A 27,832-nucleotide genomic window follows, 5' to 3' on the forward strand; every position below is an offset into this window, starting at 1 on the left:
GAAGAAACCTGTGAGAGTTCTCTTGAGATTTGGGAGCAACATCCCTCACATGAGACTTTCCAGGGTCACCTTGAAGAGGGGAACTCTGAGGCTTTACAGGAATAACACCCCTCACACGAGTCTTTCCAGGGTTACCTTGAAGAGGAGAATTCTGAGGCTTCACAGGACAAGAGTTGGCAAAGTGGGACTGACCACCACAATACAGCCGTACGTCTCCGGAGTTTCTCCTGTTCAGAGAGACGAACTCTTCCGACTTGCATAGGTTCCTCCGGAGGAATAACAGAAGGCTGCTGGGGGGTAGAAGGTAACATCGGTCTTTGGAAGCGAGGTGCCAACAAGGGTTGAAATCTTTTACTGCGCTCCTTCTCCACTTGATGCTCTCTGAGACGAGTGTCCACCTTAATGGACAGAGCAATCAGATCTTCCAGCAGGTCAGGGAACTCCCTGGAGACAAGATCATCTTTAATTCGAATAGACAGACCTTGATAGAATACAGCCTTATAGGCATCGTCATTCCAGGAAGTCTCAGCCATTAAAGTTCTAAAGTCAATAGCATAGTCACTGACACTGCGGTTTCACTGCCGGAGTTGCAGAAGACGAGGAGGGGCATTTGTGACCCGACCAGGGGCATCAAACACAGTACGAAATGCTTGAAGAAAAGCCTTGGCATCAAAAGTCACTGGAGAATTCTTCTACCAAAGAGATGTTGCCCACTCAAGCGGTTTGCCCACCAAACGAGACATCACATACCCCACCTTGGAACGTTCACTGGGGAAGTGCGAGGGTTGAAACTCGAACTGGATCTGGCACTGTGTAGTGAAACCTCTGCAAGCTTGTGGGTCCCCATTAAAGCGAGGAGGAGGCGGAATGCGAGGCTTACCATACGAGGAACCTGCGGTAGACGAGACGGCCGCCATGGGAGGGTTTACAGCAGCTTGGGAAGCAGGGGGCGCTGGAGGCATACAAGAGAGAAGGGTATCGAGTGCCTGCCCTATGCGGTACTGCTGGGCTTCATAATCCTCCATGCGGGATGCCAGTCCGCGGAGCGCTCGTCCGACATCAGGCGTAGCTTCCTCAGTAGGATCCATGGCCCAAGAATAATGTCAGGGAGCCGGGAGCTCCCTCCAGGGAGGAAGTCTGGATCAAGGAGGAAGCCCTCTTGAGGGAGCAAGGTCGCGGTATCCAAAGGGTTAAGCAGAATCGGTAGTAGTGGTCACAGGCAGGAGTTAACGAGGGCAGGCAGATCAGATGCAAATATCAAGAGTTCAGGCAGGGGGTCAGAACCAAGGTAGGAGCTAGAAACAGACTGGGAGCTGGAATCAGGCTGGAATCAGGAATCAGGAAACACAAACAGGAACCCAGGATTAATGGCAGCAAATCCTATTCTTGGGCGCTGTCACAATGTTTTGGGCGCCCTTTTATGACGAGATCCCGGCACCAGTGATGACATCATCATGCAGCGACGCTGCAGCCATGTGTTCAGCATTGGCGCCGCCATCTTGGATCTTCACTGTGACCGCCGGGAATGTAAACAGCGCCGTCGGGTACTTCTGGCAGTCCTGACAAGTATTTGATTTAGAGTACTCCTTGATTCTATTATCAGTGTACTGTACTGTACCTGGAGGCATGTTCAGCAACACAATTTTTCGTGACGAATCCAATCTTAATTTTGCCAGCAGAGTAGTCTAATAATTTTGTGTTAGCATTTGGCTTTTATGATTATGAAGTAATTGATATTACACAGATATGTAGGCATATGAATAAATGATAGCAAAATGCCACTGATGCTTTTTAATATCAAATTTATTCTGGCTAGTCAATCATATTTTAACATTACTGTAAAGTCAAAGTCATCTGGTTTGGATGGCAGAATGGAGTTGCCCTTGAATTGGTCAAAGGGCTGTATGGCTGTTAAGTCTTACCATAATTAGTTGTGGGTAGAGGCCTACATGACCGTAGACTACTGCAATGTTTATGTTTCTGGTTCACATCTATATTTGAGCTTCTGCCTGGATCATTACTAGTTTAGACTTAGAGCAGGTACCTGGCTGAAATGGCGACAACAATGTGAAAGTGCAAGAGGCAGGCCAAAGCTCTCCTGCTGGTGTAGGGTGCAGTGACAGGTATTAACCCTTATTTCACTATATTATCAACACACTGAGCCATTAAATAATAGATCGATTAGCCAGAATTTGTTGCTCATCTTCAGATTTACTGAGTGCTTCTAGGAAATCAATTTATTGTTATTTGTGCTACAGCTGTACAGTGGCTGTGAAAGATGATTGTGGGTGGGGATGATTGTGGGTGGGGGGTCGATTCCAGTGCAATGGACCCGATCAGGTCAAACACTGCATGCTAAAATGCTAACATTTCTGTATTTGAAATCCCTCCCTCCTTATAACTGTATAATTTAGTTTAGGACAAACTGCTCAGCCATTTAACAGTGGGCAAAGTTTATTTTTACAAACAGTGGGCGAAATTTGTACAAATATTTTCAGATAACATATACCAGTACCAAATTTTCTTGGCTCGTTTCCTAGGAATAGATATTGGGTCAGACAAAAGACCAGGAAATAGAATTAAAACAAGCTTCAATTGATTAGAGTCTAAGTGCCGTAAGTGTTCTCTGTTCTCTAAAGCAGACTCACAGTTGGCAAATATGCAAAATCAATGCACTTAAAATACTCATAAGAATAAAGACATTTTAATGGGAAATACCATTTAATGATCAACCACAGGGTCAAAAAAGGTATGAATGTTTACATTGTGGTGTGCATCAAAAATATAATTTGCCCTGCTTGAAGTACTATTTTCATTGATATAAAGGAGTCTGTGCAACAGATACCAAGCTTGCGTTGTGATGGACAGTGGTCAGAAATTTGGGGCTGAGCACAATAGATCAAAGCTTCCAATCATATTGAAATAGCAAAGGATAATTCAAACACCTTTATACAGTCTTTTAACTATTAGCTCAGGCTAATATATTTTTGAGTATGAAGTTACTAAGAAATGGAAGTTCAGGCTTTGGAGAGAAGATTTGCAATTTCTAGGTAAATGGCTAGCCAGGCATGATCAAATGTGATTTTGATAGTTCAGAAAGACATGTTTTGTTGAACCACACATGCTGTTTAATAATTGGCCAATGTGATTGAAAACAGCATAAACACTGATATACCAGGTAGCCTTAGCTTCAGTGACCCATTATTGGATGCTCAGGGGCAAGAGGACATGTAATGGAAGTTTGCAAATGGTAAAAAGGGCACCAATTAGCGATGTGTGTCTGCACATTTATTTAACTTTCCGCATCGAAGTCCTCCTATAAAGGTTTTCTTCTACATTGAATAGTCCAGAGCTCTGAAAGCACATATGGGGGGTGGGGGGTGGAAAGCTCTATTGGGTAGGACCCTCTACTTCCTCTATTGATTAGTATTTCTACATCATTTTTATGTTTGTGCATCCACCTATCTATTGCACAGTGTTACAAATAAATTATAAACATGCACAGTTTCTTACTTTAAAAATTTATTTCATCTGATGAAGCACCCAGTAGTGCGAAACACGTCAGTAGAGAGTGGCTGACATGAGGAAGCAGACCGGGAGGGAGACACTGCATTATGGTGTGTAATGCTAAACGTTTTGTTTGGATGTATTAATATGAATTTTTACTGTGGATGAAATGCACAAATAAATGTTTTAAGTAAGAAACTGTTTCTAATTTATATGTAACATGTGGTAGTGGACCCATGCACAGTTCTTGCTATTAAGATAGCATATACCCAAAAAACTATTTTTTCTATCTATTGCACCGCACTGAGGAACATGTTAGTACCGTATATACTCGAGTATAAGCCGAGTTTTTCAGCCCCCAAAATATGCAGAAAAACTCTACCTCGGGTTATACTCGGGTCAAGTGCAAAAACGGTCGCCGGCGTCTAAGAATAGTCACCGGCGTCCAAGAATAGTCGCCGCGTCCAAGAATAGTTTCCAAGAATATTCGTCGGCGTCCAAGAATGGTCGCCGCATCCAAGAATAGTCTCCAAGAATATTCGCCGGTGTCCAAGAATGGTCGCCGGCATCCAAAAACGAGACACCGGCACCTCCAATGGGAGCAGAAACCCTCAATTTTTTGATTGAAACTTACCAGAAGCTGCTGCATTTCTCATCCTCGGGCTTATACTCGAGTCAATAAGCTTTCCCAGTTTTTGGAGGTAAAATTAGGTACCTCGGCTTATACTCGGGACGGCTTATACTCGAGTATATACGGTACTTTGTAAATACATGTTAATATTAATATCTACACACATACAGAATTTTAGCAGGAAGGCTATTTTCAACAATGCGTATTTTCATTGTTATTTATGTAGCACCGATGACTATGAAGATTTTCATTCATCCAGGTCATGGTATATCTACCATAAGTAAATCTAAAAACAACTGGACTTGCTGAGTAATCAATGAAGACGTTTCACTACTCATCCGAGCAGCATCTTCAGTTCAACTGACTGGTGTGGGAAGTTCTCGTCATATAAACTCTTCCACTAATCCAATCACAATGGCACATTGTTACTCTTCAAAGAGGTGACATCTGAAGAAATTCACAGAGGTGTTGATTCTGTGTTGTTACTGTGATAGGATTATCCAATGTGTCGTGCAACTCCTAGAAAGAGGTGTTACTTGTGAGAGTATGTAGCACCAATATATTCTGCAGCCCTTTACTGAAATTAAACAGGTATGGGATTTATTATCCAAAATGCTCAGGACCTGGGCTTTTCCAGATAAGGGATATTTCTTACCTTAAATCGATACTGTCACGTTCCTAATAAAACGGATCTTCTGCATTGCTTCTGTAGGCTGGGAGAGGAGAGATCCTTCCATAGGCTGAAGTCCTGTTTTCATTTGTAAGCAGCCTATGAAAGGATCGCACCGCTCCAAGCTCAACATCACTGAAACAATGCAGAAGATCATTTAGCAGTGACGAAGGGTTGTTTTAACAAAGGTTTGCGGGGCTGAGGGCAGCTTTGGGGGGGCTTTTAGAGGAAAAGGTTTGGCATGCAGCACCTCCTTGATATGGACACATTCCTATGATTTTTATAGGAACATGTCGGTATAGCTTTAAGTTTCCTAAACAGTCATTTAAAAATTAGCTGAACCCAATTGGATTGTTTTGCCCCCAATAAGGTTAATTATATCTTAGCTGGGTTCAAGTGCAATGTACGCTTTCATTATTACAGAGAAATATAAAATAATTTTTAAAAACTTGAATTATTTGATTTAAAATGGATTTTGTGAGAGGGCGGTAATTCAGAGCTTTCTGGATAATGGGTTTCGAGATAACAGACCCCATATCAGTACATCATCGGCATCAGTCCCTGTCCCAGTGGAGATTACAATTCAACATCCCCACCAAATTTTATACAAAGCAAATAAAATTATTAGAAATCATAAAACATATGTCTTTTGTACCAAATGTACTCCATATGTCAACTGTGCTTATCCATGAAATATGTTTAAGGTAGTTTGAGATTTTTAAATCTCATGACCAATTCTCCAAGTAAGAAGTACCGTAAACTCATTCCCCTATCTAAGACATTTAATATACAGTTAAAATACCCAGTTGTCTACTTGGAAAATGTGCCTGCATATGAAAGCTTCCTTAGCATGAAAGTCTGACCACAACCTAATTACTGCCAACACTTCTTTCATTGACTCTCTCTGATGATCGTAAAAAACTTATGACATTATCATTTTGGCTTTGTGGTAACTCCCACCCACCACATAAAAAGACTATTAAAGAAAGACATGAAGATTATTTTCAATATTGTGTTTTATAAAATCATATTATTAATAAAACACAGATACCTGTTTGTGGTTCTTAAATTTCTAAGTTAAAATTAGCAGAGTTCCTGTATTGTAATGTTTGTTTTGAAAATCCAGGTACATTGAGTATTGTTCAATTCAATTCAGTAAAATTCTAAGTCTTAAGTGCTCATTATGTGCAAGTTGACTGATTTGAATTTACCTGATCTATTGTGTTTCTGTAAGGATAAAGCTGCATTGTATAGAGTTATAGAGTTAGAACAGTATGAGGGTCCTTATTTCACTGATTATGCTCTAGAGCAGGGCTGTCCAACTGGTGGCCCACGGGCCACATGTGGCCCGCTACCCCCCCTGTATGCCCCCGATGAAAGTCTGCTTGCTGTGTCTGTTTACCATGTATAAATTATTACTCCAGAGATGATCTGGCCCCTGCATTGTTTACACCTCAGATTCAGACTGTAATCCCCTGTATTGTTCACACTTCATTGTTCAGTCCCTAAAACCCTGTACTGTTCACACCTGAGTCCCAGACTAAAACTACCCACATAGTTCACCTGTTCACACTTTATACAAAATGCTGATGGGGCACCAGCACTGAGTCACTGTAGGTAGTACACCTTAGAGTGGTACTCTGGTTTCCCTGTCTCATGCTCTGTTCTGCCCTCCATATTCTCCCTGTGTGTGCCATACTCTTTCTGCACTGTGCTCCCTGTGAGTGCCATATTCTGCTTATCCTATGATCCCTGTGTGTGCCATACTCTGCCTGTGTGTGCCACACTCTGCCTGCCCCATGCTCCCTGGATGTGCCATACTCTGCCTGCCCTATGCTCCTTGTTTGTGCCATACTCTGCCTGCCCTATTCTACCTGTTTGTGCCATACTCTGCCTGCCCTATGATTCATGTGTGTGCTATACTCTGCCTGTGTGTGCCATACTCTGCCTGCTTTATTCTCCATGTGTGCCATACTCTACCTGCCCTATGCTTCCTGTGTGTTCCATATTTTTCCTGCCCCATGCTCCCTGGATGTGCCATACTCTGTTTGTCCTATGCTCCTTGTGTGTGCCATACTCTGCCTGCCCTATGCTCCCTGTGTGTGCCATACTCTGCCTGCCCTATTCTCCTTTTTGTGTGTCATACTCTGCCTGTGTGCCCTGCTCTGCCTGTGGAACATAAGCCTGATATTTGTTCTGGGAATTTGTTAGCATTTGAAAATGATTGTTAGAGGCCCCTAAGGTGTTAATCTTGTGCTGGAGGTGCTGTGTTATCCACAGCGGAGGAGGAGACATATGGATTTAAGGGTATGATTTAAAGAGATACTGACACCAGAAATTAAACAATTTTTAGATCTATCATAGTATTGGCTTTGTTTGCTACTTATAATTTTGCCATAAAGTATTTGCTCAAAGCTTTTACATTACCCATCTGACTCCCCATGCTCGTCTATAAGGGGGCTGCCATATTTTTGCAACAGAAGTCCGTTAGCATTATAAACTTTAACTGACAGGCTGGTTGGCAAAACAGTCAGGTTTAGGAACATCAACTAAAAATTAGTGATGGGCGAATTTATTCGCCAGGCGCGAATTTGCGTGATTCGCCAAACGGGCGTGAAAATTCGCTGGCGAACATTCGCCGGCGTAAAAAAAAATGGATGACGGAGTCAAAAACTGTCGCCGGCATCAAAAATAGACGCCGGCGCCGTTTTGCTAATTTATTTGCCATTTCGCAGATTTCACAATTTTTTCGGCGAAGTGAAACGGCGCAAATTCGCCCATCACTACTAAAAATTATTTACAAAAACAGACCTCTCAGCAAAAAATGATCAACATGACCTATTAGTAACTTTTAATGTATAGTCATATTTAAAGAAGTATGTTTTAGTTTCAGTATCACTTTAATATAAATTAACTTTTTTCACATATGAGTGATGAGTAATATTCCTGCAGTGAGCCCCGGATGTCTAACCTAATAGCCAAAACCCAACTTCCTGCTTTTCTTTTTTCACATATGAGTGATGAGTAATATTCCTGCAGTGAGCTCCGGATGTCTAACCTAATAGCCAAAACCCAACTTCCTGCTTTTCAGCTCTCTAACTCGCGACTTGAAGGGGAGTCACATGGGACATAACTGTTCAGTGAGTTTACAATTGATCCTCTACATGCAACTCAGATTCAAAAGCAAACAGTTATGACCCATGTGGCCCCCCTAAAATTACTGATTGGTTACTGCCTGGTAACCAATCAGTGGAAACCAAGTGAGCTGCAAAGCAGGAAGTAATGTTATTTTCTGTTATGTTAGACATCCAGTCACTCCACCCTTTATACATTACATTTTTGGCTAACTAACTAAATTAGAAACATTTATTTTTTGCAAATACTATCTATTTACCCAGTTTTTATTTTTACACTGAACGATTCATTTAAGTTGTGAGTCATTCAGACACAGACGATAGGAAGCACTGGTGGGCGCTGGGTGCAAACGAGCCCTGTCATTACTGCTGCACTATTGTGATTTTGCCCACAAATAGGATTTCCAATTGGTAATTAGTTTTACAGTATATCTTGAAAAGGATATCTAATAAGGTGACCACATGAATGAAATGGAAAATACATTTTTCATATGCTTGTTTGAAATATATTGTGGAATCTGTCATTTTTATCACGAATGCCTGTGGCAAATTGATTTGTTGTACCAAATTCACTGATAATCAGTCTATTATTTCTGGATTCCTGAACAAGAAGTGCTGAGCAAAGGAAGTCCATAGATGCTAGGATGGTATCAGCTGGTTCCATGCACCTATTGTTTTGTCTGCTGGAACTGAAGAATTCCTTCTAAGCAAATAGGCAATAAAAAATTCATTAGAGAAGTTACATATAACTTGATAACGAAAAGGCAATTCAATCTGTATTACGTCAAAATGGGTTTGATGTAGCTGTTCTCTGCTATAATTCTGTACAATTGGTTTAGAGACACCAGTGAAGTTCATTTACTAACATTGAGCACATTTGGGACAGCAATCCATGGAAATCTTTATGTCCATTGTTTTACTGCAGCTGACCGAACAAAATTAATAATATAACTGTTTAGTATAGGTTACTGTCCATGAAGAAATTTGTCTAGCCATTGTACATGAGTCCTATTAATTCATTATTATTATTATTCTTATTCATATTTACAGTATAGTAAGCAATTTGAAGGATTTCATACTTCAAACACAGTTGTAGACATTTATGGAAAGGCAATGGCAACATGCATTAAGTGCAGTACAAAAGGTTTTCAGGCAAATGTCATGGATGTTGTGGTGCAATTTACAGTAGCTCAACAACCCATAGGTCCTACACCAACATATTCTGTATATCTGAAGGGATTATATGCCCATTTTCTTGATGGTGGAAGGGCCTAACCAAATGTCCCATTCTCAGTTTTTAGACCTTCATTTTGCCACACAGTTGTGTAAAATAAAAGACAACGTTACCAGGCATAGATAGGAAGGTGCCAGGACAGGATATATTGAAGAAAGTTGTTTTTGCTCCCATTCTTATGTCCCTGTACTATGAGTGTCGAGAGAAAGGTAATTGCCTCAGAGTAGATACTGGGTAGTATATGCACCATGTACACTGTTATTTATGATATATGTTTTTATGGTCTCCAGTGATGCTGTATGACTGTACGGTCTGCAGAATATGCAGCTAATGATGCAGTCAGTCTGGCAGCACACAGCAGGCTAGACCTTCAAACTCTATTTCATAAAAATCCTTTCTGTAAACAGGGTATATTTTCCCTAAAGATTTTCATACATGGTTATACTATTCAATTTTCTAATCAAATAGTATTTATTATAAATGCCTGTCAGGGCAATATCATCTTTATTAGTCCTTCTGTGACTAAGCATGTGGCCTGCATGCTGATTTGATGCTCAGAAGAATTATTCAGCATTTCAAATCTTACTTTAAAAAAAAAAACAAAAAAACAACAGTTTCCAACAGGGAGGGTTAGACGTCCTGAAAAAGTATTTAACTGCTAAACAGAAAGCTGATGTGTTTGCGTTTCTATACATTACCATGTCCTGTATAGATTATACCTTTGTTTGGGTAGTGCAACTACTGAATAAGGCCTCATTGGTTGTGCTGACTTAGGGCTTTCATAAAGCTAGTGCGATCATTTTGCCACTCAGTCAGCAGGCTATATAAACCCCAACACAAAAACCACTAGGCACATTGCCTTCCTGGGACTCTCGTCTGCTAGTTCAAGGTAAGTGCTGCAATATCTGAAAAATTGCTCAAACTGCTCAGTTTGAAGTCTCTTGCCTATACCTTTGGCACACCTAGGGGGTTATTTACTAAGCTCCCGAAATTCCTTGAAATTTTTGTGTTATAATAGGCTTAAAAAAAAATCAATTTATTAAACCCCGAGGGATAAAAAGCCTGAATAAAAAAACACGGCATCTCCAACCTATCGAGGATGCATAAAAGCCAATGGGAACAGTCCCATTGATTTTTGGTTGTGTCTGGGGTTTCGGGCAATTTCACAATGTTTTTGGAGCTTTCGGGTGAAAACTGGGAAAACTCACAAAATAATAGTGAAAATCTGAGCTTTTCCTGCAAAGGTAGTTTTCGGGAAATGTAATAATAAATAAGCGTTAAAAACCCGATCGGATCGGGTTAGATCGGAGTTTGTAGCAGCCGATATTGAGATAAATTCGGACCTTGATAAATAACCCCCTTAGAGTTAAAACACTCTACTACTGCATATTTTATATGAACCATTTCATGGGAATAAGCAAATTCGTATCCATAGCTGTACCTAGATATATTGACTGGATCCGGTGCAGTTCCAAGTGAAATTGTTCTTTGCACAAACACTTCCTTTAAACCTATAATCTCAGAGCACACGCTGTACTGAAATATGTAGTTTTTGGAGAGTGATGAGAGTTTCCATCCAAAGCAAATCACTGCAAAAGTGATGAAGAAAAAAGTGATATTCACCACTAAGTAAGTGCTACATATATAAAATATACATTATTATTTGATTTATTTATATATATTGCTACCATACCCACAGCTCTGCCAGGGTGCATCTTACAGACACCTGTGAGACAGCAGTTCTAGTTACTGCACCAATTTGCTGAAGATTCTACATACATTAGTAGCCTAAGGTTAACATGAACTGTGTTTTCTCAGTATATTAATACCTAGTAGCTTTGCTTCATAATAAAAAAAAACAGCTTGGAAGGTTGTAGAAATGTAATAAATAGCCAATATATACATAATGTAGATCAGTTGTATGAAACTAGCTTACTATGACTAACACAGTAGTATAGTTTGTGATTTAATGTAGATAAAGCTATCCAATGCTGCTTAAGACAGAGTGCCATAGCTAGTGAAGAACCACACATTTTACCACATTTTGCAGACTTTTAATTGGTGGCCACTGGCCAGAATAAATGCTTCATGCTCTTGATGGTAGAAATTTTGCCCAGAGCAGTCACACTTCCATTAACTGACTTATACTTTAATGAGCCTTGGAGTGCTCCCAAAAACCCATTTGCATTTTTGTATTTTAGCAGTGCGTTCTGCAGAAGCCAGGCCAAACTTCCATGTAGTTGTAGCATTTGGGGTTGATTTTGGAGATCTGTCCCCTATAAAAAGCTACAGACTGATGCATTGGTCAAGAGACTCCTTAACTAAGATAATGCAACCAGAAAGTGAGGTGCCAGTCTATGTCAAATAAGTCTAGAAAGAAATAGGATAACCTTGTGGTGTTTAGCTTGATATGGAGACGGTGACTTCGCAATTTTATAATGCTAAACCTGTAATTAAATACCACTATTTTTGGAAATGATGCAAGATCAAAGAATGAATCAGTAGCAAAGGCCAGGAAATGTGAAACCCCTTGGAGTTTGCTTATAGTCTGCAAAGAAATAACGTCAGCCGTGCTATCATCAGTATACCCCTCTACTGAACATAACTTTCCAAGAAATTTATAGGGATTACTGGTCTTTGAAATGCAAATGGTATTTTCTTTACCCAAACTTTTGTTATCATTTAGGGCAAAGACACACGCTGCTATTTCAGGAGATTAGTCGTCCAGCAACAAATTGCTTCTTCAGGCGACTAATCTCTCCGAACCGCCTTCCCGCCGGCTAGAATATAAATCGCCGGCCGGATTTGCATTTCAAAGACCAGTTTTGTTTAGCAGCTCTTCAGTTTGGAATTCAGCAGCTATCTGGCTGCTAGGGTTCACTTTACTCTAGCAACCAGTGTTTTGAATGGTAGACGGGAAGATGAAAAGCTAAGGAACCAAATAGTATCAATAATAGTGTAGTCTCACAAAAGCTTTTTTTGGTTGCCATACAAGCAATTATTTTTATTTCTCCTACACGTGTGAGCTGTCAGTGGCGTTGCTTTACGATGGAACTTCCTGTATGGCGTGAGCATGAAATTTGGCGTACATGGAACAGATTAACACTGCCTGCATGGAACAAATTCTCTGTCACATGCCAAGTTCTGATAGAGTGGAAAACATTTTCCAAGTGTATGTGGAAATATCTGAAGCAACTCCTTTCATTTGCATTTACTGTAGCTGTAGTTTTCCTTTAAAAGTAGAGTTTATTGTACAGACAAATGATACAGATAGACAGACTGATGATGGTGATAGATAATGTACATAAATAGTAGTAATGTGTGCACATAAGCTCTTTCCAAGAGGAAAATAATTCCCCATGTGCCAAGGTAATGGCATTTTTTTACATGTTAGTGTCATCAGGCCCCTGAATGGATGGGTCACATGAATTCTATATAGTGATACTAATATATACAGCACCGTTAACACATGGGCTGAATAAGGATAATTAAACTGTTCCTGAATCAACCACTTCTTGGATGTCTCTTTGACTGTGCCGCTGTTCTGAGTTCCTTGTGAGGCAGGTCACGAATAAAATAAGGGTCTTGGTCCATTTCTAGAGAACTGGCCAATGATTATTCCATGTTTAAGACCCTCTGTTGACCAACATTTGTTCAGAGCTGAAAACACAAGTGGATAACAGTCCTAGCCACAACTACCTTACCTTTTTTATGTGATATAATTGGCAAGCAGGTCCAACTGATTTAATCAGTGCGGTTTGGCTAAATTGTACATGATCCAGTAATTTGCTAATTGACCAATGACCGATGATCCAGTCATATTAAAATGTTAATGTGTGTGCATAAAATACAATGCAAAACACATAATTGTGGGTGAGTGGTTTAAAACCTGTAAGATTTATAGTGTCAAGAATAATTTACACTGGTGCCTGTTTCTGAAATTGTGTTTTAGAAATTGTTGACTTTCCACGTTACAAGCTTGCAGCAGTAGTGATTAAGAAGAGCATCATTTTCCCTTCTACCTTTAAAAAGTAGTATATGCCTAAAATGACCAGCAATGTGCTTTCTTCCAAATCTTCCCTTAAGAATTTCATTTGTATACAGTAAAAGATGCAAATATAGTATTCAGAGCAAGCTCACCGAATTTCTTTGTTGGCTTCTTCCACAGGTATTCTGTGTGTAATACCCAATAGTTCAATGCATTCAGTAGTTGTGGAACAAATCCAGGGCAGCAACTTGTCTGCAAAGTTCTTTATTGGGATAATGAGTTACACATTTTTTTTTTTTTTTTTTTTTTTTGTCTGCAAAGTTCTTTATTGGGATAATGAGTTACACAACATGTTTCGGGCCCACGCCCTTTATCAAGTGTAAAAAGGAACAACCAAAAACAATCATTTATAATCTCATGTGACTACCAGCAGTGCAGTATGGGTAAAAGTTTTCCATTAACTATTTAGTGTTATACATCTTAAAGTGCATTGTGCAACTATAACTCCCATATGGCTGCACACAGTTCATCATGGATAAAACTTTTTCATTAACTATTTAGTGATATACATCTTAAAGTGCATTGTGCAACTATAACTCCCATATGGCTGCACACAGTTCATCATAGATAAAACTTTTTCATTAACTATTTAGTGATATACATCTTAAAATGCATTGTGCAATTATAACTCCCATATGGCTACACACAGTTCATCATAGATAAAACTTTTTTCATTAACTATCAGTGATATACATCTTAAAGTGCATAATAGAGATTTTACAAATTTATAAAAGCCTCTCACAAAGTGTAAAATTACAAAATATGATCTCTAATAAATATTGTAAAAACTTATTGTGACCCAATTCATCTAGCTATTAAAAGTGACACACATTATTTCATATAATACATGTTGAAATCCCACTGAAACATAATGTTAAAACCAGGTTACTGCTCAATCCGCCTAACCTGTAAAAGACCTGTAAAAACAAGGAAATTGCCATTAGCCTATCCAATTCACTTGAAATCTTTATGTTGTATCAATTTAGCACTTCTATTATATCAATTTAACAGTACCTTCTAATCTCGCAACATATGTTGCTATTCTAAGACATTCTGTAATTATTTCCTATCACTGGCTTCTATGTATATATTATCTTTCTTAGCAACAAGGTTGCAATATTATAGTTACCAATTCAAAAATAAACGATATATATATATAAAGACTCCTGATTGAATGGACTCACCCATATGTAAATGCAGCAGGAGTTCCATGTCATTACAACTTGGAATCTAGTTATAATTCCTGGGAACAAAGGACGACAAGCCATTACTATTAAAGAAAACATGATAAATTGCACTGCTCATTTAACCCTTTCGGATAAGCACTATCCAAGCGCTTTATCCATCTGGCCTCCCTCTGCAATAGTATCAAGTTATGATCACCTCCTCTACTGGGTTTTGCTACTGTCTCTAACACTATCCACTTTAGCTGACATACATTATGTTTTACAGTATCAAAATGTCTGGCTACTGGAGTGTCAGTATAGGTATCATTTTTAAAATTGCGTATATTGCCTTTATGCTCTTTTATCCTAGTACTGACAGACCTTATTGTCTTCCCTACGTACATTTTCCCGCAGGGACATTTCAGAGCATAAATTACGTGGCTGGTTTTACATGTGGCGTATGACTTTAGTTTGATTAACTCATTATCCCAATAAAGAACTTTGCAGACAAGTTGCTGCCCTGGATTTGTTCCACAACTACTGAATGCATTTGTATACAGTGTTTCTATCCATCACTATTCAAAGGCAACACGATGGATAGATAAACATACATGTACAGAAACCTACAATCAGTATTTCACAATGAAATGCCAGTTGTACACAAACGAATTACTGAAAAGGTATCATTAGAATATTACTAGTACAAGAATGCAAAGAAAGGATTGTTATGCCAGATCGATTACTTAACGCTAGGGTTGGCACACAAGCTGGGCTCTTGAATGCAGTCATCTGGGACAGCCTGTGAAAACATTCCAATGCAAGCAATATTAACAGAGCATTCCTGTAAGGCTCGGTTAAATTATTAGATCACTTAAATGGGTGTTCAAGATCCAGAAACATACCATACATGTTCCCATACCGTCAACAGAACAATCTACGATCCAATATTTCAAGATATTTGATTAAAATCATTACTGTGGTATATTTCTAAAAACAGAGATTTTTCAATGCTATTCCTGTCTCAGTTTATAGTTATACACACAAGGGTTTACTTATAATAATAATGCGACTAATTTTAATGCAGATAATGACATTTGCACAGATGATGCAGTAGTAGGACTAAACAAGGAAGGTAGAATTAAATATCTAAATACTAAATATTTTCTTAGATAAGTATACTGCAGTATCAAAATAAATATTAATTCCACGGTTAATGTCAGACATCCCACTTTTAAATTTATAATTTCAATAATAGGGTTACTCTTCTTTGTTTTTTTTAAATTCCAGAACACATCATTTTCTGTGTTATTAGCCACACAAGGCAATGCTTCTGTTGATTTACTAATTCAGAGTTTATATGATAGTTCAAGTATGGAATAATAATGGAGACAGGGCATTACCTTTTTACAATTCTTCTATTTGATTATAGAATTTTTAATAACTACTGAAATGGGAAATATGTAAATACAAATGTAATTTGTACCTTTATGTATTTATTTTTGTATAGGACAAAGACAAAATGACTCAACATTGCACTAAATTTTCTGGACACTGGAAGGTAATTATACATAAGAAATTTGCTTTTGTTGATTTTTTTAGCAGTTGCTCCATGAGACTTCATCAGTGCAAATAAATATTACTGCATTGTAGGGTTCTTCTTTACCTGCATCTCTGCTGTACTTGATTGGTAACTATATGCTAATCAATTGCAACCGTTATGAAATTCACCTGCACCCATTAGAAACAAATATGTTGTTTATTCTATTAATCAAGGCTATTTCATTGAATTATATATCCATAAACTCTTGCCCTTGCTTGGCATTTATGAGTAAGGGGTTAGGCTATTCCTTAACTGACATTATGGAGCCTATTTATTAAACTTCAAATTTTTCTGGTCGAGTTTCTAAAGGGGAAAAACCAACCTTTCAAGATTTATTATGATTACCTGCTAAAAATCGGAAAATACTCCAGCTAAAACATGTTGAATTCATGTAGAAGTCAATGGCAGATGTCCCTTTTACAATTTGAAGATGTTTTTTGACATCGTGATCTGCGCTGGTTTTCGTATGATAATCCAAAAAAGTTATCGGGTGACACCTCGAAAAAGTTTTACATTTTTTTTTTTTTACAAATTAGGTCAATTCATGGATGGGAGTTAAGTTGACTTTGTTTTAATAAAAATATGGGAAAAATTCAAGTTTTAGTAAATACTAACTTTTTTTTACTGTTTTTTTAACTTTTTTTTTGCTGTTTTCCAATTTTTTTGTAATATATTCGCAATATTTCAGTGGAAATATTGTCATAAATTGATGCTTTTTCAGACTTTTTCTGATTATAAAACAATGGTGGAAATGCATTCATGTCAACTGGCTTTTTCATTTATTTTAAGCACCAGCTGTGGTAAATCATATTTCCTCTAGGAAGAACTTTTGTGTGGTAAAGTGAGAGAGGTCATTAGGTTTATCCCTTGCCTACAAGCCTTATAAAGATGTAATGCCATTATTAGTATAATTGTGTTGTTTAATTTATAGGTGCAGACAATAAAAGTACTGCTAATCAAACATCTTCAATGGTTCAATGGACCCCTGCCATTGATTTGTACATGACCTTGACGGGTTTTAGCTGGAGAATTTTGCGGATTTGCGGAATTTTTTCGATTTTGTTTTTTAAAGAAACAAGTTTTTTTTTAACCAGATAATTCGAGTTTTGACCGAAAAATACCTTGAAAACTCGAATTTTTCAGGTAATAAACAACTTGACCATTAATAAATAACCCCCATAAACGTATCTATGCTCCACTGAAAACATTTGTTCTGCACAGGATTATTGAAGTACCTATTCAGTAATATCATTGTAAATACAACAAAAAATATCTCTCATAACAAAGGCAAAAAGAAAAATTTTGTGTATACTATTACCTGTTATATAATTGAAGCCAAGATTCTTTTAGGCTGGACTCTTTTCTTTGCCTTCAGATAATTGTATGGGATGAAGAATGTTTCCAGGGACGGAGACACGAGTTTACAGCTGAATGCTACAATATTATGGAATGTGGATTTGAAACTGTCCGCTCATTTAAAGTCGAGAGTGGAGCGTGAGTATAATGTTTTAAGATTGTCTTGCAATACATAGGAAATAAAAATCAGCAATTATCATATATGGTCATCTTACATTTATGTTGTTTTGTTGTCTGCTCTAAGGCTAATGGTACATGTGGAGTAACTACATCAGTGTTTTTTAGCTGGGGCCCTAACCTAGCTATAAATTGCTTAAATGGAAAATGTCTTTAACCACTGATGACAAGCACTTTTCTGCTTAAAAACGCATAAAATAGGTATAAAGCTGTGTATGATTTTATGTGAGAATGGAATACCAGCCTAAGATTCAGGGGCAGATGTATCAAGGGTCCAATTTCGAGGGGTTAAATCCCTCGAAATTCGACTGGGGAATAGAATCGACAATTCTGGCGAATTTACGCGCCGGCGAATAGTCGAATGGGCGAATATTCGCCCGCCGAATAGTCGCACTATCGAATATTCGATCGAAGGGTTTTCATTCGATCGAATGCCTTTTTATTCGATCAAAAACTTAGAAAACAAGCCTATGGGACTTTCCCATAGGCTTTTAAAGCAATTCGGTAGGTTTTAGGTGGCGAAGTAGGCGGTCAAAGTATTTTTAAAAGAGACAGTACTTTGACTATCGAATGGGCGAATAGTCGCAGCGTTTTTGCGCTCGATCTATTCGAATCATTCTACTCAGGCGAATTTACGCCAATTCGATAGTCGAGGAGCACAAAAAACTACACGAAATTCTAGTATTTTTCCTTCTATTCCTTCACTCGAACTTAGTGAATGGGCCCCTAAGAGCCTAAAAGTACCCTATGGATATCTACCTAGTCTAGTATATACAATGTAGTCCTGGAAAGCCAAATGGGACATTTTCTGGGTCAAAAACCAAAAGCACTTATATGGATTAAAATTTTTAGAAATAGATGCATTCACACTAAATATCTTGAGCAATGATCACCAACCAGTGACTTGTGTGCAACATGTTGCTCAACAACCAATTGGATGTTGCTCCCAGTTGGCGCAAACCAAGTGCTTATTTTTAAATTCCTGTCTTGAAGGCATAAGGACCAAATGTAATGCCAAACAGAGCCTCCATATGCTGCCATTCCACATAGGGGCTAACCAATTGGTAGCCACAACCCATATTTTGCATCCCAAATATGCTTGCTTATGTTGCTGTCCGACCTTTCTTATATATTGAATGTGCCTCACTGGTAAGAAAAAAAGTTTAGGGATCCCTGTTCTTGAGTAATCAGAAAGCAAAATAAATACATAAATTAAAAAAAAATAAAAAAATAAAGTAAAAAAAAATGCTGTTTCTATTTATTCTAAAACATGGCTATATGTGTGTGTGGGGGAGGGTAATTACCAATGATTGTCACGGAATGATAAATTCTGAATAATTCATTACTGTCATTGGAACTTACTACTGTAAAGATAAAATTTTGCAAACGTTATCACAATTTATTTTTGCTCTTAGCCTGCATCAGACCAGTTGTTTTGGTTGGTCTGGGATATTGAATTATAAAGGCTTGAACAATAATAACTATACATTTAAATCAATACTAGCTATGGTTCTAGCCCTCTTACACTTACATCACTTGCACTTGGATAGGATGAAGGTGATTACAGAGGGTTCTGGAACAATAATTACTTGGTAGCAAATAACTTAAAGGAGAAGGAAAGCTACCGAAGCAACTTATTACCAATAGATTACCCACAATAGTGCAAGCTATAACAATATATTTATAGTGTTTATAACAGTTCTAGAAGCTCTCTCTATTTGTTTAGGATAGCAGCTGCCATATTAGCTTGGTGTGACATCACTTTCTACCTGAGTCTCTCGCTGCTCACTCATAGCTCTGGGCTCAGATTATAGAAGGGAGGGGGAGGAGGAGAGGGACAGAGGAGCTAACTGAGCATGCTCAAGCCATAGCCCTGGAGGTTTATGCTGAAAACAAGAAGTCTGATTCAGAAGCCCATGTGTACACAATGGAAGGAAAGAAATGCAGCATTACTTTGAGGGTTTACTGGTGTATTTATACAGACCTTTATGATAAAGCTTACTTCATTTTTAGCCTTTCTTTCTCCTTTAAAGGATGACAGAAAACTAGTTAGGGAGGCAGGGGAGTTAAGAATAGCTTTCTATAACAAAATACTTTTTAAATGAAGAGGGGAAATTCCAGAAGTTGTGTAATAAATATTTATCGGTGTGAGGAAAGCAGCTATGCAAGCCTTAAGAAACTTCAGAAGAAGTCACAGGAAAGCAAAATAAGCAGATTGTATTTTAAAGCAAATCAAACCAAATTGATTGCCAAATATTCCTAGTAGTGAATGGTATGCAATGTGAAGCCCATGCAACATAGGCTGGATTTGTATATAAATGTACTACAGTCATTGATTTTTGGCTAGTGAGCCAGCAGTAGTCATTAAGAATAAATATCTAGCACTTTAACAAGGGTTATTCATAACTGTACTTAAGGACTTGTTAAGTGAGTTTATGAATTTTACAAGGATGTCAGGCAATAGAAGGGTCATAGGAGTCAATAGTGGCAGATTACATTTTTTTTACTATGTTTCCTGAGCTAGGATGCTTGAGATAAAAGGGGGGTTACAATATATATGAGAAGAGCATGTAACAAAAAAATCTACTGGGTGTGTTTAAGTATAATAAAAAAAAGTACTTATTTTTACTTTCCTTCTTCTAAGCATATATCATATACTGTATATATCTATATTCAATATATATAACTCCGCTATATATATATCTTCCCTGACTTTCCTGACTTGCAGATGGGTTGGCTATGAGCACTTAGGATTCCAAGGACAGCAGTTTGTGTTGGAGAGAGGAGAGTACCCCCGCTGGGAGGCCTGGAGCGGTAGCAATGCTTATCATGTTGAGAGAATGACTTCCTTCCGACCAATCGCCGTCGCTGTAAGTATATATTTTACATGTGTGCTACAGAACTCCACACAGCAAGGTCGGGTTGAAATCGGCAAATGTCTACAGTGCCAGGCAGATGCCATTGATGCCAATTAGCGTGGCTTTGAACGCATTGGCATATCACTGCCAGTGAAGGAGCTACAATGTAACATATACTGCTGATCTTAGTGGTTTATGATCTGGGTATCATTTGATTACAACATTTTGTTTAACTTTGTTTGTCTAAGGAAGCCCCAATGCTCCAAATACTCTTGCTCTCCATTATTTTCTAAAGTGAATGTAAAATGTAAGAAATGCCCTTTATAGGTATTTACAAGTATTTAAAACCCGTGTTGCACTTGTTTAGTTTCTCATTCCACTGTTGCCATCAAGCTTGCAAATTGTATTCCAAGTCATTAGGCAATATAATTACTAAAACGAGTGAATGGTTGACTAAAATGAGTGAACATGGACTGTATTCAAGTGCATCTGGCAATATAAACACAACAGGCAATACTCTCTGCATTGAGATGTGAACACTTGAGGGTATTCATCAGGAAAATAAAAGAGCATCTTAATGTACAGTATTGTAACCTGTTTATTTAATGCCCCTTATATAAACAGTAAAGCATGAAACAAATGTCTGTGGCCTTTTAGACTGTATATTTGCTTTTTTGATCTCAGTAAATACACTAAATCTACAATTTCTCAGCAGTGAAGAAAGCAGCTAGGGAAGCTACTAGGGGTACCCGCCTAAAGTGGCCTCTTCCAACACAAGCAATATGGAATTTCTCACTTATGTGTATAACTGCAAATATGCAGACACAGAATGCTCCCTGCACACAACACAAACCTATATGTAGTTAGATATCAGCATTCACAAAGCAGTACTCACGAATGCCTGGGTTCAGTCCACAATTGTCAATAAATACGGTTTAGAAACACGTAGTTGCCTTTGAAATACTGAAATACTGTAGAGGGCAGAAACCCAAGATGACTTGCTATGAATGACGAGCAAAATCACTATAATTAACATTTGTGTAAAAACATCAAGGCTTAATAAATACATCAAGTGCTAATATAAAAATGTGTGTAGCAAAGTTTCAATACTAAAATAACAATGTAATATCTATACATACATCTACAAAAATTTCAATGAATCAAACAATGGTTATACGGCACTTCCTCCAGCTGATCAATCACAATATTACCCCCTATACCATAACAGAAAATAATAAAAACAAATGAAAATAAAACAAAATAACCAGATGCAGACAACCACTAGAGAAGAAATAAAAAGAAGAGAAGAACAATGAAAAAATGGAAAAACAGAACAAAAAAAAATTGCTGCTAATTAATTAGCCCTGATTAGTCCCAAGCTGTCTCCAGTTGTTGGCACAATAGAGTATGTAACGAAACAACCATAGTACTGTGTATATATATATATATATATAATAATAGAATGCTGATGCACACCAGGATTTTTCTTTCAAAGTTTACTTCTTTATTTAATCGACGTTTCGGTCCACGTCTGGGACCTTTATCAAGACGTGGACCGAAACGTCGATTAAATAAAGAAGTAAACTTTGAAAGAAAAATCCTGGTGTGCATCAGCATTCTATTATTAGTGGTGCTTGCGAAGCAAAGCATCACTACTGTTATCTTGCAAACTTATTATTTAGTGGTGCTTGCGAAGCAAAGCATCACTACTGTTATCTTGCAAACTTATTTTTATTTAGTGGTGCTTGCGAAGCAAAGCATCACTACTGTTATCTTGCAAACTTATTTTTATTCTTCTTCCGTATGAAAGTTTGGCGCGTAACTAGTCCCGCACCGTTTGTCCTAGACCCATGAATGAGGTGTCAAATCGTGCGGCTTAATCGGGAATGGGGTGGTATGACTTTTCTAAGGGGTGGGTGGTTAATTGCCCCTTGCGGGGGCAATTAACCACCCCGAAAAGTCCCATAGATTAACATTGAGGCCAACTTTTGACGGATTCTAGCGCAGAGAGGGAATCTTGTAGAAACGTTAAATTTACCACATTTGAAGAGGTTTGCGACCTGTGTCAGATGATACCCCACACGAGGGTATAAGTTTTACCCCCGGGGCAGGAGAGGTCCCCAAATTTGCCCCATTGACTTATAATGGGGAATTTATCGAATAATTAGTTTGTCGCAGACCCATGAATGAGGTGTCAAACCGTTCAGCTTATTCGGGAATGGGGTGTTGTGACTTTTCTGTCCTATTTTGGGGACCCAAAAAAGTGAGCGGAGCCGCAAACAACCAATCAGATTTTCCCTATTGACTTCAATGAGAAAATGTAAACAGCTGTAATTCTCACAGTAATAAAGCCAGAGCTCCCAAACTTGGCACCGTGGGTCACTGGGTGACTGCAGCCAAAATTTACAAAAAGTGGGCGGAGTCTACAACAGCCAATCAAATTTCAGCCATTCAATTAAATAGGAAAATTTTAAACTGCTGCCGCTCTTAGACGGTTAATGGCAGCCTCCTCAAAGTTGGCACAGTTGGTCACTGGGGGACTGGGATTAAAATTAAGAAAAGTGGGTGGAGCCAAAACCAACCAATCAGATTTCTTTGATTGGTTTTAATGGGAAAAATTAAGAAGGCTGCCATTCTCTCAGTATTGATGTCAGGGACCTTGAATATCACAAATGTGGTCGCTGGGGGTTTCCACTTCAAGTTTAGAAAAAGTGGGCGGAGCCACCAACAACCAATCAAATTTCATTCATTGATTTTCAATAGAAAAAAATAGAAATGCTGACATTTTTACACATTAAATGACAGCATTCCCAAACTTTGGTATGTTAGTCACTGAGTGACTGTGGTTCACAATTAGGAAAAAAAGGGGCCAACAGCCAATCAGATTTGGGCCTGAGTTTTGCCACGGCAAGCACCACTCACATTTTCTTCAGGAAATGTACCTCTCTAGTTATATAAGCCGTTCTGTCTTGCACCCAGGTGAAAGCTTTTTTGAAGTGTGTGCTCAAGCCTTTATATATATATATAGATATATATATATATATATATATATATATATATAGATATATATATATATAGATATATATATATATAGATATATATATATAGTTTTGCCGGTAGGATCAGCACACTCTATATAAGTAAAAATATATTTATTCATACCATTTGTTTCCAACATTTCGGTCCTCATTACTCCATACTCCATCTTAGTTCTCACAGAATAAGGAAAAAAACCTTCCAGTTATTCAACCTAAGGTCTCTAAATGAAACAAGTGCAAAGCCCTCTTCATAGATGTACTGTATTTGAAACAGCTGCTCAAGCATAAGGAACCATCAGAACACATAAGAACAATTATTCTTTTGAAATTCTTTAAAAAAAAACCCCATTAACCATAACATCTAAATCTTTAACTTCAAACAAAATAAAATGTATTTTATTTATTATGGCTACATATGGTACTATAATATTACAAATGATAGATATTAATAGCAAGGATGAACCATTTTTCTCTATGTATAACCCACCTACTCCATTCATCCCTTGCCCAAATCACAGACCTATGATTTTATACTATAGTATATCCAATGTTATATACAAGCCTTCATTATATATAACCTTGGACCTTGCAGGCTGAGTCTGTAGAATGGGGCCTAAAGTGACCTTTGCTCCTGGTACAAATGCTCCATTCATAGGTCCTAAAGGTTACACAAAAATAAAACAATCATTTAAGAGGTATAACAGATTAATTCATGACTGGGATAGGACCCTATTTTAATTTACTGTAAAATGCATACTGAATAGTTATTTCGTAACCACAATCTGTTGATAATTAGGCTAACCGCATTCTTTAAAACATCTGGTGGCCTTCCTTATGTTAGACATTTTTATGTATGTGGATAAAATTAATGCTGCTTTTTTTAAGGAACTTCAGTGTGATCTAAAACAGTTGATGCTCTGTAATGGGCAAAGTTCTGTTAAAGATGTGTGCAGTTGAAAGATCAAGGCAACAGCTGTTGGTTTTGTTCCAGAACCATCGTGACTGCAAGATGTCCATATTTGAGAAGGAAAACTTCCTGGGAAGGAAAGGAGAGCTTAGTGATGACTATCCCTCCCTGCAAGCTATGGGATGGTGCAACAATGAAGTGGGCTCATTCCGTGTTCATTCTGGCGCGTAAGTCATTGAGCAAACCTTGTCTATTGCACTTTATTAAATAACCAGTGTATATTTTTCCCTATAGTGAGTGCATATGTACGCAGAAAAATTAACCACATGTTTTAATTATTACCTAATTTAACAAAACAGATAGGATTTAGCATTGCTCTGTTGGGCAATACCCTTGTATTGGTAATTTTGTATATACCCATTTATTGTACAGCCCTGTGGAATAGGTTGGTGCTTTATAAATACATACCAGGTGGTACACTTGAGTAGATAATGCTGATTATTCAGCACCTCTCCAGTTTGCAAATTCAGCAAACCTGGTTGCTAGGGTCCACATTACCCTAGCAACCATGCATTCCTTTGAATAAGAAACTGGAATATGAATAAGAGGGCCTGATTATAAAGATGAGTTTCCAACTGGACATGGTGATAAATCAGGGCACAGTGTCGCACAGTGTCGGACCGGCCCAGACAGGATTGCTAGACATAGGATAGCTGGCCTCCCCCCGCCCGATCGCGTAAGAAAGGCGAAAGGGGCCCTGCTACTGGGAGGGAGGAGTGGCGGGGGCCCTGCTAATGGGGGGGCCGTGGTGGGGCCCTGGTGGGCTCAGTCCAACCCTGGGCCCAGCTCTGATAGCCAGCGCTCCTGACCTCCCCCTGCCCAATCACGTAAGGAAAGCATGATGCACGAAGCAGATATGCGCCGGCGGGGGGAGGGGGAGTCTGGAGACTGGGGCAGCAGGGGGGTCCCTGCCACTGGGGAGAAGCAGCGGGGACCCTGCTACAGGGGCGGCGGCAGGGCCCTGATGTGTCAGCAGGGCTGCCATTAGAAATCACGGGGCCCCGTACAACAAAATTTTTGGGGCCCCCTGGGCCCCTCCCACACTGACGACCAAGCTCCGCCCCATATCCCGCCCACATCGCAGTTAAAAGACCACACAGACATCAGCGCTAAAAAAGTAACCCCCCCCACACAAGTTGTAAAAAGCTATTGATGGTCAGGGCCCCCTTATAAAAAAAATTGGGGCCCCAAAAAAAAAAAATTAATTTTTTTTTTTAAAACATTGGTGGCAGGGGCCCCCTTATAAGTTAAAAAAAACTTGGGGCCCCAACAAAAAAAAATTTAAAAAAAACTAAAAAATAAACAAACATTGGTGGCAGGGGCCCCCTTATAAGTTAAAAACAAATTGGGGCCCCAAAAAAAAATTTAAAAAAAAATTAATTTTTTTTTTGAAAAAAAAAAAAACATTGGCGGCAGGGGCCCCCTTATAAGTTAAAAACAAATTGGGGCCCCAAAAAAAAAATTTGGAAAAAAAAAATTTTTTTTGAAAAAAAAAAAAACTGGTGGCAGGGGCCCCCTTACAAGTTAAAAACAAATTGGGGCCCCAAAAAAAAATTTAAAAAAAAAATTATTTTTTTTTGAAAAAAATAAAAAAAACCTTGTGGCAGGGGCCCCCTTACAAGTTAAAAAAATTTGGGGCCACCAAAAAGAAAATTAATTTTTTTTTTAAAAAAAAAAACCAAAAAAAAACAATGGTGGCAAGGGGCCCCTTACGAGTTAAAAAAAAAATTGGGGCCCCAAAAAAAAAGTTTAAAAAAAAAGATTGGTGGCAGGGGCCTATAGAATATTAAAATAATACATTGGTGGCCAGGGGATTAAAAAAAAAAAAAAACCACAAACTGGTGTTCAGTAGGATTGAACTCATGGCTTCAGTACTTCAACTTCGCCTCCTTTCGTGACTTCGGGTCTTTTCACCGCTTCAGGACTTCAATTTCGGCTGTTTTCGTGACTTCGGGTCTTTGCGCTGCTTCAGGACTTCGGCTGTTTTCGTGACTTCGGGTCTTTTCGGCGCTTCGTGACTTCGGCTTTTTCCGTGACTTCGGGTCTTTTCGGCGCATCGGCTTCGGCTTTTCGGCACTTCCGCATTCGGCACTCAAGAGGAATGACGTACGGCTCGGGCGCTCGTAAGGGGGGCCCGGATCTTCAAAAAAATGCAGCGCTGCCGGGCCCCCCTTCATGCCCGGGCCCGGTACGCTTGTCCCCCCTGATGGCGGCCCTGTGTGTCAGCCCCGGTGGGCCCTGACCCCCCCCCAGTCCGACCCTGTGATTGCATTAATTTTAAGTCCATCAGCTGCATGGACTTAAAGGACAAGGAAAGTTATACCAAAGAAATAGCTAGAAATGTTGTACATTATGTTTTGGGTTTCTGTAGCAGCCCAAGGGAACCACAGCCCTTTAGAAGTAATGATCTGTGTCTCCAAAGATGCCCCAGTACCTCCTCATCTTCTTTTCTGCTGATTCACTGCACATGCTCTGTGCAGCGGTCACTTACTGAGCTTAGGGACCCACAATACGGAATTTGGGCAAGTATAGGCCCAACTAGCACACTGAGGCATATAACAACAGACAACAGCTTGACAAAGAAATCACTTCAATTAATATACATGAATATTCTAAGGAACTGTAAGTTTAAACCATAGCATCCTAGCCTATACTCTGGCTAGAAATAATCATCAGTTACCTATTGTGGTTAAACCTCCTGTTGCAAGGAGAAAACCACAAAGAACTAACTATTTAGTTGAGAGTACCCCACTTATTTATTCATGTAATAGTACAGGGCTGTTTCTTTTTATACTACGGTAACTTTTCTAGTCTGCCATTTCTTCCACATAAACAGTAATCACAAATAAATATTGATACTTCGAAATGCAAGATATCTGTAGCTAGAAAATTTTTTGCAGTTACAGATCTGTCATGTGTGTATGCAAAATAAATAAGTCATTAGGCATTGCTAAAATATATCATGCTAAATTTGCTAATTATTTTTTTGCTTTGGTTTAATGTCTGTTGCTGTTTATTCTTAATCATTTTAGAAACATGTAATGAAATGGCTTAGACTAGAGCATTATTTTACCAAACATATACAGTGCTAGCAATTAAATACAAATGTTTTGCATCCCTCTACAGCTGGGTGTGCTACCAGTATCCTGGTTACCGCGGATTCCAGTACATCATGGAATGTGACCGCCACTCTGGAGAATACAAGCACTGGAGAGAATGGGGATCCCATGCACAAACCTTTCAGATTCAGTCCATCCGCAGAATTCAGCAGTAAAGAGAATATTACACCCATGCACGTTCTTGTATTTTAACCTGAAGCTAATAAAGCATAAAACGATATTGCATTTATTCCTTATCAACATACTTTGTTATGTCTTGTAATGGCTGTTGTCAATGTTGTTACCAAGATTCATGTCAGGCTTCCCTGATGACAAATCATATTCATA

General features: G+C 38.6%; 1 protein-coding gene and 1 long non-coding RNA gene across 2 annotated transcripts; one reads left to right on the forward strand and one right to left on the reverse strand.

Moving 5' to 3' along the window:
• Positions 1–10,014: 10,014 nt before the first annotated feature.
• LOC108715803 (beta-crystallin A4) lies at positions 10,015–27,725 on the forward strand. The gene is made up of 6 exons (XM_018261280.2): positions 10,015–10,065; positions 15,898–15,948; positions 17,366–17,484; positions 20,252–20,393; positions 24,411–24,553; positions 27,513–27,725. The coding sequence occupies exons 2-6, from the start codon at positions 15,910–15,912 to the stop codon at positions 27,658–27,660; spliced, it is 591 nt and encodes a 196-aa protein (XP_018116769.1). The 5' UTR covers positions 10,015–10,065; positions 15,898–15,909; the 3' UTR covers positions 27,661–27,725.
• LOC121394659 lies at positions 13,998–16,324 on the reverse strand. Its single transcript, XR_005961908.1, has 2 exons — positions 14,409–16,324; positions 13,998–14,141 (listed from the first exon to the last, which is right to left on the reverse strand). It is a non-coding gene; the product is annotated as an uncharacterized LOC121394659 (long non-coding RNA).
• Positions 27,726–27,832: the final 107 nt, after the last annotated feature.

The sequence above is a fragment of the Xenopus laevis genome, chromosome 1L, assembly GCF_017654675.1.
Source record: "Xenopus laevis strain J_2021 chromosome 1L, Xenopus_laevis_v10.1, whole genome shotgun sequence".
Taxonomy (NCBI): Eukaryota; Metazoa; Chordata; class Amphibia; order Anura; family Pipidae; genus Xenopus; species Xenopus laevis.